Source organism: Pagrus major, chromosome 9 (genome assembly GCF_040436345.1).
Source record: "Pagrus major chromosome 9, Pma_NU_1.0".
Classification (NCBI taxonomy): Eukaryota; Metazoa; Chordata; class Actinopteri; order Spariformes; family Sparidae; genus Pagrus; species Pagrus major.
Genome location: NC_133223.1, coordinates 14,470,856 through 14,482,577, shown reverse-complemented (window position 1 = coordinate 14,482,577; position 11,722 = coordinate 14,470,856). Strand labels below are relative to the sequence as shown.

Below are 11,722 nucleotides of genomic sequence, written 5' to 3'. Positions count from 1 at the left end.
GAACACATGGTGCACTTATTGTTGTTTGAGGTGTATTAAATGAACCTGAACCAACAAACACGTCCCCCATCTCTCACTAGTGTCGTGAATGCAAACACCAGACGTGTTGAAAAGCATGATAAATGTTGCTCCGACAACCAAAGACACCGAGATGGTCAGACAGATGGGGCCACAGTTAACCAGAAACCTGCCTGAATTGTGAAATAGATAATAAAATAAATGTATGTGTGACTGATGAACATGTCCCTGAAAGCAGTCTACATCACGGCAGCGTGCCTGTGTGGCCACAGGGTGGCAGCATTGACCTGGATCTTTCTGTAGTCAGTTGGACGATACGTGCCAATCAATGGAAATAGTGGTGTCGGCGGAGTATCGCGGAGTGGTAATATAAGCTGTAATGTTACTAAAACAGAAAAGCGCGACATTAATGCTGAAAGCCGAGGAGAAGTGTGGACGGGTCGAATATTTTTATCCAACCTGTATGTGGTTGTAGTGCAGTACACGCGCACCGCTAAAAATATTTGTTGAGGCGGTTTAGCTAACAGCTAGCATTAGCTGCTGTGGAGCTAGCAGTTGTACCGAAGCTGCTACAGCACACGAGCTAGCGTTAGCACCGAGGGCGAGAGCACCGCGGAGTGTCACACGTTTACAACAGAAAAACTACGGTGAGTTCCTGCAAGCAGCCGAGCGACCGCAGAGACTGTCACGGTGAAGTTTTGTTGAGTGTTTGTCGCTGCGGTGAGAAATGTCGCACCTCGTTTGGAAACATTGTGCCTGAAAAGCTAGCCTCGGCTAATATGGCTAACGGTAACATTGAAGCAAACATGATAGAAAATAGCGTGAATTGTCAAAGTGGTTGTTTATAGTTGGTCTTTGCACGGACTCGCACCTGACGCTCACTTAACGTGGTGTGACTGTAACGTCAGCTTGTTATAATGAACCGCGAGTCTTCACGATGTGGATGATAAACGTTTCTCAACGCGCTGGTTTCGTTGATCTTTGTGTTGTCACATCGGGACGTCGTTTGTTTAAACCTTCCGCTAACGAGTTAAGCTACGGCGTGTTCACATCACTGGTAAGATTATGTTCCGTGTGTATTTCTAAGAGTTAGCTGTTAACCAGCCTCAAACTTGCGGGGAAGATAAAGTTGGTTAACGCTACTTGACGTAAACGTGAACTCCCCGGCAGGGCACGTTAGCTGTACGCTTGTTGGTGTTAGCCAACGTTAGTTATCATTTCCAGTATTAGACTCTGGAAGTCAAAGTCAGGCTCAGCAGTGGCCGTGTTTCTTATCGATATCACGTTAATATGTCGTTTATTGCGCATCCACTGTTAACGTTAGTTTACAGGGGGTCCTAGCCAGCTAACATGAATGCTAATCTTTAGCTTTATTGTCTTCTCCGACCTTGTATGATACCAGGAGGGGGACTCAGTTACAAATACATGTCCCCTTTTCTATCCACCAGAAGTCTCCTTGCACGTATTTAGTTGTATACTTTAGCTTATGTATTTGTCTTCTGTCCCTGACGTGTTAGCTGCTACTCTGTTGGCAGATTTATAGTACACGTAGCGATTTTCAGGATGGCTGACTTCAGATCAGTTGCCCCCTCCCCCTTTCACAGTTTAACCATCATAGTCTTTATTTCCAGACTGGTTTCACATCATTTACACTGCAGAATGACAGAAACGACCACGATCTGCTGTAGGAACTATTATAGCGTGTAAATCTGAGCATTGAAAGCTGCAAGAGCTGTAACTTGCGCCTTCACAGTAACAGTTCACTGATAAATAATGATTTGTTGTTAACAGGTGCAGGTGTCAGTGTGTCCTGGGGTAAACACGGATCCACTATGTTGAACCCGACCAATGGAGACCCAAGCCATGTTGTTGTGAATTATGTGGAGGAGTATTTGGACCTGGTGGAGTCACTGCCTTTTGATTTGCAGAGGAGTGTGTCCCTAATGAAGGAAATTGATGCAAAGTATCAAGGTAAAAAAACAAACAGCTGGACAGTGCTGACATGGATACACTAGATACAAATCTTTTCAAAAATTCAGACATTAAAGGTGCACAATGTAGTTTTGTAGAAGAAATTTTATTCAGAAGAGAACAATCTTATTTTTATGCCTAAACAAACTATACAAACAAACTCTTGACTAGATAAACTGAATAAACAACTTACCCTAAAGGACAACACAGCTTCATACTGTTTAACTTGGTTTGCATTTGGCATCATACAGTGTTCTGGGGACCTTATTTTCCTCTGAGAACAGCTTGTTTATTCAGTAATGGAAAAACTAAATATTTCTGTGTTTGTATTATTACCTCATTAATATTGTAAACATAAAAATTCTGAGTTTGAATTTCTTCTAACGCTACGCAGTGCCCCTTTAATCGAAACTAAATGCTTATAAGGTTTCAAAAATCAAGCTGTAATATACATGCTATTAAATGATTGACTTTACAGATATTAATGATGTCAAACACTGTAAATGTTGCATTAATTTCTTAGGATGTGTCCTTGATAGTGCCATGTAATCAGGTTTACTTATGTGGTACATGTACACGTACAATTTTCATAAGGAATTAGTACTGTAGAGAGTGTGTGTACAGTGAGCAACAGATCAGGTCAGTATAATCTTTGTCTAGTGTGTGAGTGTGCATTACAAGTGAATATAATATTCAGCAAATATGGAGAGTAAACTTACATTTATACATAAATGTTTGGTCAACGATAGCTTCCAGACAACAAGAGTCCTGTTGCATGTACAGTTTTTCCTTCTTCTTTTCCCTACTAGTCCAAGTAAATTAGCAGGGGTGTACTGAGTGTACAAACTGAACCCTCGACAAATTACTCAGTACATTGCCGATGTGTAGCTATGATGTACAATTACACACTACATGTCTGCGCCCACCAGCTCTTAAGCTGCCTCTACAGTTTCATTACATTCCCCCTCAGTAGTCAGTCTCACCAGACTAGCTGCACATTTCCATTCAGTAAACACATTTCACAGCACATAATGTACAGCAAGAAAATGATCAACAATGACAAGTAACTTTACTTACTTGGCTTTAGAGAATATGTTGAATTTCAGCGTTCTTTCGCTTGAATTAATGCTTTGATTCTTCTTTGGCAGATGTTCTGAAGGAGCTTGATGATGCCTACGAGCGGTATCGCCGGGAATCTGACTCCGTGCAGAGGAGAAAGCTTCAGTTATCCATTCAGAGGGCGCTGATCCGCAGTCAAGAGCTCGGAGATGAGAAGATCCAGATTGCCGGTCAAATGGTACGTAAAACCACCCTGCAGCTGCTCCGGCAGAGCTGCTCCTTGGCAAACTTCCAGGTGTGAGAGTGTGTGTGCAACTGTGTGAGCATAGATAAGTGCTTTCCTGGAACATTTGTGCTCAGAAAATCAACTCAGAGTAAATAAAAAGGAAAAAAGTAGTTTTATTAGCCTGGTAAAAGGCTTTTTTGTGTTGCAGTGTATTAGATTTTCCATTTTGCACACATTTGAATGTCATTGAAATCTGTGCCAGGAAAAACATCTTTGAACATTTGCGGGGCGCCAACAGTACAACACACTGAATCTTCTTATTATAGTTACACACTAGAGGGTTACTGGAAACACAACACCATGTTTAACCTTTTCCTTTGCCATGAAAGAAGATGCATCTCTTATAAAAAGGATTGGATGCACGCTGGATACTCTGACTTATCATTTTAATATGATTATTCACCTCTATTTTTAACTCCTAGAGAAATACATGAAGAGTTATAAAGCTGTAGGTAGTTGTGTTGCTGCACATCTGCTTATCAGGAAAAAAATGAAACACAATTTGATGGGCAAGAAGCATGCTGCCTGCAGGTTATTCTTTTCAGTTTGTTAAATTAAGCAAAAGAAGAATAAATTCCTTCAAAAAAATATATTTTAGTCGAGGTAGATAACTTCTTTTTACATAAAACAAACTTAAAAAACATTTGATTTATCCAAGGAAGGCCATCTTAACTCTTTAAATGAACATTTGTTCTTCTTTGTAGGTGGAGTTGGTTGAGAACCGAACACGACAAATAGATTGGCATTCTGAACTCCTCCTTTCCTCTCAAGAAGTCCCAGAGAGCCACGTCCCCACAACAACATCCATGACAACCACTGCAGCGTCCATGATGTCATCGTCCTCATCAGCCACCATCACCCCAGGCAAAACCAGCCACCATGACAAGAAGCGCGATGAGGTCACCCCAGGATCAGGTGGTGGAGACAAGTCTGGAGGAAAACGCTCAAGACGTCAGAAAAACGGAGAGAATCGGGAAAGTTACGGGGGTCTGGACCACGCTGAGGAAGTGGGTGTGGGGGCTTCCCGGGAAAAGAGAGCCAAAACATCTTCAAAGAAGAAGAAAAGGTCAAAGGGAAAGTCTGAGAGAGAAGTGTCACCTCCAGACCTGCCCATTGATCCAGATGAGCCAACTTACTGCCTGTGTGAGCAGGTGTCCTACGGCGAGATGATTGGCTGCGATAACGATGAATGTCCCATCGAATGGTTTCATTTCTCCTGTGTCGGGCTCCATCATAAGCCCAAGGGCAAGTGGTACTGCCCCAAGTGTCGGGGTGAAAATGAGAAGACCATGGACAAGGCCTTAGAGAGGGCCAAGAAGGAGAGGGCATACAACAGGTAGCTCTCTCTGTGCAGCCTAATGAACACTATATTGTGTAAAAAATCTACATTTTATGTCCTGTCTTTGTTTCCATTTGTCAACACTGTTTAAAAATGTAAGGAATTGATAATAGGGGTCTTGTAAATAGTTATTTTTGTAACTGCTGCATAGCAGATAAACAACACTGCTCCCTCCTGTTTGGGAACATTTGTAAAGGATGGACAACCTGCATGTAACCAGCTGTCCTGCACTTACATCCCCTTTGTTTTTATCATGCATGCAACATTACCCAGCCCATTACTTCGGCTCAATTAACAAATAAAATGTTTCTAAACAAAGAAGAATTTTATGTTTATGACATCACTAAAGAAGTGGTTATAATAATCAAAAAGACGCTGTAGTTTACTCTATAGGTTGGTTGGATTGTGAGGAGGATTACACAAAAACTACTGAACTGATTTCCACAAAACTTGGATGGAGGATGGGTCTCGGCCCAGAATAGATCCAGCTAACTTTTAGTTTGGATCTGGATAAAGGGAGGGATCCAGGAATTTTTTTCTTACTTTCTTTAACCTTGCAAGATAAAGTTTTTCAACATATTTTGTTAATTTCTCAGGGAATAATGTATAGATATTGATGAAAACATTGATGATGTTCAGCTCTATGTAGGTGGCTGGTGTCTGAGTGAGTACAATTGAAAATTTAGAGCGACAGCTTTCAGGTTTGATATTGCATTAGGCTTGATTGAATTGAAGGGGACTGTTGGCAGAGGTATGCACTCTACTCCCATTGTACAGTACCTACTCCACCAAATGCTAAGCAAAACACACTCTTGCTGGTGAACATAGTGGAGTATTTAGCAGGTAGAGACCACAAACACCAAGCTTAAAGAGAGAATTTTGAACTTGCGTTCCACAAGTGGACATGAACACAACTGTAGGTGAATGATGATGTTGATCTGTAAATGCTGGATGTGTAAGTAACCGCACTTAGCCCTCGGCTAAGATAGCGTTCACACGGGCACATTCCAAAGTGGGCTGACCCCAATTTTATGCTACGGCTTGCTGTCCCTGAGTTTGTGGGGTTATCCCCTGAAAAATCAATGAAACACGGGGCTAAGAGGTGCCGGTGTGAAACAGGGCTGAAGTAAACAATATTAAACACAATATTCCAGGATGTTAACATTTGCTGCACGTACCAACAGACCGTTAACACAGGGCTATTAGAAATGTAGTATGAATCATATTTCCTGACCTTAGGTGAACCCTGGGTTAACAATCCGTCTGTGAAAAGGGGGCTAAATCATCCCAGGGGCGACCGTCAGTCTATGGCTAAGAATATGCAGTAAAAAGCCTTTAACTGTGTTAAAGTCTAACAATCATCCTAAAACATGATCGGTCGATGTTGTGTTCTCAACCTGTTACTGCAAAAAATCGGTAATTGCATGATTAAAGGTTAGATTTATATTAGTTTATAAAATACTCAAATGGCCATTGACAGGCTTATTGGTCACTCAGACTATTCCCCCTGTCAATACCGGCCATGAAGAGATCCTCCTACAGCCATTTCAATGTATGTGTGTGGGGACACGATCCAAAGTCCTCGTGCCTTCTGACTTCTAAAGTTAAGCCAAAGCTAATATGAGGCCTCAGCAGTCCAAGTTACACTATGTAATTAAACAATTGTCCTAAAAAGTCCTAAATGACCCATGAAAGAATCATATCTGAAAGTTTTGACTATAGCCTAAGTGAATTGCTGAATGTTGCTGCTCTAACAGATTTTAAATTACACAGCAGCCTTAACAGTGGCACTTTAGGTCTGTTTCATATTGATACAGTGACAACGTGAGTGAAAACACCTGCCGCCCAGCAGCAGATCTTTCCCCTTAAACAATACTGGCATGTATTGTCACTTTTAATTTAAGAGCAGATATATTACCATGTTTAAAAAGTGAGGATGTAACTCCCATGTTATAAAGTGCTGTTCTTAAATGGATAGAGGATTATGTGATTATACAAAATCATAGTTTACCTCACAGGCAGTGCCTCACATTGATTTGAGGGTCTTCTTGATATATGAATCTCAGACTCAGCTCAAGCATTAACTCCTGTCAAGGCAGGAAAAGTATTTTTTTGATCAAATACTTTTGAATTTGCAGTTGCAATATAACACTTCCCACATAAGGATGGATTTGCCTTTTTTTATTTACAAGTGCTGAAAAAATGACATGGGGACAACCAGTGCAAAATCTGTACATAAATTCAGTTGCAGGTATCTTATATACATGAGTACTGAACAGGAACGTGAATACACTCTTTCTGTCATGCATGTAACAGAGTTCACAACACAGCAAAAGACTCGGTGTAAAGATGTCTGATTTAGTCGTAGTCCATGATGCTCAGGCTGCTCATTCTCCCAAGGAAAGGTAGGATGATCACATTGGAGCCCAGATAAAACTGCCTTGTGAAAACAAACTGACAGAAAAGATGAGGAGCACAACAGAAGAGGACCCAAGATGTCATTAACACACCCTCCAAGACATTTAACATAATTAGTCATGGGGAGTTATTACAGCAAGTTAGAACACACCAGAATTTGGGGTTAATTGCCCACAAGTCCATACTGACAAAACATCAAGGCAAGATTCAGCACATTTCCCCTGATGGACTGGAAAAGGGGGATAGAATAGAAAAAATAAATCCCTCTTGGCGGGCAAAAAAAAAAACATTCTATGAAGGGAGGTCGGAGGTAAAGTGCATAAAAGCTTAAAATCAAAAAGGTGGGGGGGCCCAAAAATTAAGAGGTACTCCACTAAAACTTGCAGCACACACAGCTTAACAATGGAGAGAGCAGCTATGAGGATTGTCAGGTCAACTGTCTCTCCAGCTTTGTTCTACGATGGCAGACACACGCTTCTCGTACTCCCGCTTGTTCTCTTGGTACAGCTGGGCTGCCTGGCTGTTGGCTGGACTGTTGGGGTTTGGTTCATCAAGCAGGGACTGGGGAGAAGAACAGAAATACATTTTTAACAGGGCTTTGGATTATTTGTTATGTGGTAAATTCATTTCCATTTCACCATTGTTATTGCCACTAAATGAATAAATGGTACTCGGAACAACCACTTAATAAAAATAGTTATGACAGAATAATTTATGGGAACTTGTAACTGGAATTTTCACAATTTTCTGTCATTTTATTGACGATACAATAAAAAGCATCTATTAATGATTTATTGTCAAACAACAGAAACATTTAGTACAATTCTTACATACACAAATAGAACTGACACCTGATTTTTGGGGCCAATACCAACATTAGGAAGTTAAACATTTCGGTATCGATATATTGCCTGATATTAACAAATTTTTTGTAATGATTCCTCAAATGTGGTTATCAAGCACTTATGAAATGTTTTTTGTAAAGAAGGCAGAATATTCATCTGTTAAACGCTAAACTTTATTGTCCAAAATGACACTAGTACACTCAAACAGTAAACTTACTGGGAATTTAATAATTATAAATTATCCCATGTATCTTATTTTGTATTATAATCTCTAAAAACAAGAGTTTTCCTATCGGTGCATATTAGGCAACATATATGTATTACTGATTGATTTGTGATGGGCCAGTGTCAGCCAATAATGTCAGCCAAGGGATATATCGGTCGGGCTCTAATATAATAAATGTTTCAGTCTTTTATCTAGTAAAAATGACAAACATGTAGTTACAGTTTATTAGTGTTCACAACAGGGTCTGTTTTCTGTTTCATATAACTTTAAACTGCCTTTGTTGTTTTCACTTTTATTAAAAAGTGAATTAAAGCATGCCTTCATGTTTTACCCATTAGATTGATGTTAACTGACTTCTCACCTGGATAGATGTAAGAATAGAGGACACATCATATGTGGGACTCCAACGATTCTGTAGGATGTCCAAACATATACTTCCATCTGCATAGACTGTGGATAAAAACACAGTTACACACTACCCACAAATAAACATTATAAACATTATAATGTGCCAGGAGACAATACTCTTACCATTTGGATGAAACATCTTTGACACAAATCGTACTGTGGGGGGTTTGTTGGGGTATTCTTCTGTGAACTCTACAATGAGTTTAAATGTACCTGGGACAAAAACAAGACACAAAAACATTTATTAATGGGCCATTAAACCTGATGATGGTGAGGAATGTTTTCAAGACAGAGAAAGTGTGTTGGAGCAACACTTCCTCCTTCAACATGAAAAGTCGTAAAAGTAAAATACTTTGTTGATTTGCAACACTGACTTGATGATAACATTAGGGTATAACAAGGGGCCTATTATTTTAGTTTGATGCTGAGATTTATATGATACTCTGTTTTAGAGTATCACCTAAAGGAAAACAAATGATGAGTGCGTTGTTTAGCAACTGGCATCCAAGTAGTCAGATATGAAAAGGAGTGCATGGGTGTAATGTTGCTATGTTAGAGATGTTTTACATGCAAAGTAGTGACAATATGCCATACATCACAAAACAGTGAGTGATAGACACAGTAAGCGTCTTACCGTCCTCAAAGGGAGTTCCTTCAGGGCTGTGAGGTCAGAGAAAAAAAGGTATTTTGTCATCCATAAATGTACACAGAATTTACAAGCATTTGAGAAAAATCTGTCCATATTCATTATTGCTGTGCATCATTTTCTTACCCAAATATGACTGCATTCCACACCATGATGTTGTTTTCAGAAGGGGCACCACTAACGCCAGCTGGAGGGTCCTCTTGTAGCCTGCATGACAAAAAATAACAAGACATTAAAAAAAATGTTATAGCAGAACTTCCATTAAAAGGAATCTAGATTTACTCAGCCAAACAATAGAGTCAGGTGATTCCCATAAATGAATGACCTCTTTCCTCTTTCAACATTATGCCACAGTAAGAGTAAGAAGACTAAATGGCCACATAAAGAATTACCTAGATCCTGCTCCCACCTTAGTTGAGCCATTAACAAATATAACCCTAGTAAGTATTTCAGCAAAATGTAAACCTGCCTTCCACTTTGAGCAAAAATATCAACATATCACAATAGAAGCTGTCTCTGTAAATCAATCAGGTCAGTACCATGAATCATGTGAATATAATACACTGTACTTTATTAGTGACTACTATGCAGCATCTTAAAAGTCTATCAGCCAAGATAAACATGAATGCCACTACTAACCAATTATCAGCCAATGCATGCTACAGAGAACCTCAATTAGTGGCCAACTTTGAATTATGGGAAATTTTCGGGACCTTAGCAAAATATGCAGCAAGGACTGGCTCCTACACTCTTTGCAGCAAACCTAAGGACACATGTCTTTCTAATTCTCATACTATCACTTGCACAATCACTACTGGATAATAGAGGCTTGTGAAAGGTTTCAATAGCTTACTTATCGCGACCTAAAAACTTAGTTCCCTGAACTCTACACTAGTCTCAATACCTGGGCAGACGTGTCCAAATCCCTGCAGGTCACCATTTCCTGTCCTGTCAGAACTAATGAGACAAAAGCTGATAGTCTGTGCTTAAAAGCACCTGGAGCTGCTGTAATTTACAGTGAGGTGAAAACACGTTTGAGGACCCAGAGACGCGATATTAACTTGCTAATAAGTTAAAAACAGCAATTATTTAACGTCGATAAAGACTTCTCTGAGATGCTGACTTGTGGAAATGCTCCACGAGTATGTGGCGGCTTCCGCTATGAGTTTATATTGTTCTTCTCACGTTCATCACAATGTATTCATCATGTTTCAGGATGATGTTTTGCGGTGTTAAATCTTGATTCACATTTAAACACCAACCAAACTTTGATTAACTCATTTACTAGGGCAACGACCTTATAACTTATCATAGCTGACGTCAATGTCGGTTGGCAACATACCTGTCTGACACCAATGAACCTGGCTATGTAGGTCCCTTGTCTGGTACCAATTACTGTTCAAAAGACACGCGTATATTTACATAGCACCAACGTTAAACACGGTACAGTGAACGTGTTTTACCCAAGGATAAAATAGCCAACCGGTCATTTGCCACCGACATTTAAATACTGGCTAGTTTAAAGAGTTGGCTAGCAGTCGATAACTGTGACAGCAACCGTAGTCGGCTGAGTTAGCAGGTATCAGCTAGCATTGTTAGCTTTAGCTCCGGGCGAAGCTTATCTACAGAATTGACCTAATTTCCCTGAAATGGTTCAGGTTCATAAAACGCGACATAAACTACACAGTGTTAGCGTTCGTATTTTACTACGGATAATGTCGGATAAATAGGTTTATACTGAAATATAACAGTTAGCTATGTCAAGCCAACGTAAGCTAGGCTAATGTTAGCTGTTTTTGACAAATCATAGCTAAATAACATTATCGGCATAATTTCTGAGCATCAACTCACCGTTTAAAATCTCTCATAAGTCTCCTTCTGGCCGGGGTTGACATGGTTTAACTTGTTGAACGCTTATTGAAGACACGGATACGTTCACAGGAGCTTATTTTATAAAAACGTTATATTGTATTTAATGGTTATTTGCCACCTTCACAATAACTCGACTACCGATAGCTGCTCGCTCTCGATAATCCTGACTCTCTGGTTTGCCCAGCTAGGTTTACAGGACGATACCACCTCACGGAAGGAGCAGGGGACAACTTCGAGTGCTAAGTTAAACAATCACTTTGTGGCGGTGAAATATCATCGCAGGCATCAATTTCCATTATTAATATATGTTTTAGAAAATACGTTATACTCTATAACAAGATACATGCATCTATCAGGTTTTGTTTATTTAACATTTGTTTTTCTCTATCCCCCATTCTCATTGAGATCGTCGTCTGTCACGGGGCGTGGTCACGATGACGCGGTGTTTGTGCAGCGCAGCTATGATGAAGGTCGCTCCTGCTGGTGACAGGTGACTGTTGGCAGTACATCACCATGGCTGTGCCCCAACACGTGAGGCTGGAGTGGGGGAGCCTCCTCTGCTCCATTTACAGCAGTGTTGTGGATTAAAAAAAGGCTAACCAACACTTTGATTATTGTAGTTAAATCACAAATA

The 11,722-nt window shown here is 40.1% G+C and overlaps 2 protein-coding genes across 5 annotated transcripts; one reads left to right on the top strand and one right to left on the bottom strand.

The window, feature by feature from the left end:
* The first annotated feature begins 292 nt into the window (after nt 1-292).
* ing1 (inhibitor of growth family, member 1) lies at nt 293-4,997 on the top strand. Of its 4 annotated transcripts, none has more exons than XM_073473343.1 (4): nt 293-665; nt 1,810-1,989; nt 3,138-3,286; nt 4,039-4,997. In XM_073473343.1, the coding sequence occupies exons 2-4, from the start codon at nt 1,851-1,853 to the stop codon at nt 4,672-4,674; spliced, it is 924 nt and encodes a 307-aa protein (XP_073329444.1). In that variant the 5' UTR covers nt 293-665; nt 1,810-1,850; the 3' UTR covers nt 4,675-4,997. The 4 variants fall into 4 exon arrangements, with proteins under 4 accessions (XP_073329444.1, XP_073329446.1, XP_073329445.1 ...); XM_073473345.1 differs by having other exon boundaries at nt 303-382; XM_073473344.1 differs by lacking the exon at nt 293-665 and adding an exon at nt 719-1,075.
* Nucleotides 4,998-6,839: 1,842 nt separating this feature from the next.
* Nucleotides 6,840-11,247, bottom strand: ube2al (ubiquitin conjugating enzyme E2 A, like). Its single transcript, XM_073474174.1, has 6 exons — nt 11,068-11,247; nt 9,343-9,423; nt 9,205-9,230; nt 8,694-8,783; nt 8,524-8,612; nt 6,840-7,652 (listed from the first exon to the last, which is right to left on the bottom strand). The coding sequence occupies exons 1-6, from the start codon at nt 11,109-11,111 to the stop codon at nt 7,524-7,526; spliced, it is 459 nt and encodes a 152-aa protein (XP_073330275.1). The 5' UTR covers nt 11,112-11,247; the 3' UTR covers nt 6,840-7,523.
* Nucleotides 11,248-11,722: the final 475 nt, after the last annotated feature.

What these genes read in the sequence shown, in the direction of transcription:
- ube2al (XM_073474174.1), bottom strand. Translation starts at nt 11,111, where the DNA reads ATGTCAACCCCGGCCAGAAGGAGACTTATGAGAGATTTTAAACG. An exon ending in TGGAATGCAGTCATATTTGG is followed by an intron (nt 9,231 to 9,342) that starts GTAAGAAAATGA and finishes CTGACCTCACAG; the next exon opens with CCCTGAAGGAACTCCCTTTG. An exon ending in AGGAACTCCCTTTGAGGACG is followed by an intron (nt 8,784 to 9,204) that starts GTAAGACGCTTA and finishes TTTTTGTCCCAG; the next exon opens with GTACATTTAAACTCATTGTA.
- ing1 (XM_073473342.1), top strand. Translation starts at nt 1,582, where the DNA reads ATGGCTGACTTCAGATCAGTTGCCCCCTCCCCCTTTCACAGTTTAACC. An exon ending in AGAAACGACCACGATCTGCT is followed by an intron (nt 1,703 to 1,809) that starts GTAGGAACTATT and finishes TGTTGTTAACAG; the next exon opens with GTGCAGGTGTCAGTGTGTCC. An exon ending in AATTGATGCAAAGTATCAAG is followed by an intron (nt 1,990 to 3,137) that starts GTAAAAAAACAA and finishes CTTCTTTGGCAG; the next exon opens with ATGTTCTGAAGGAGCTTGAT.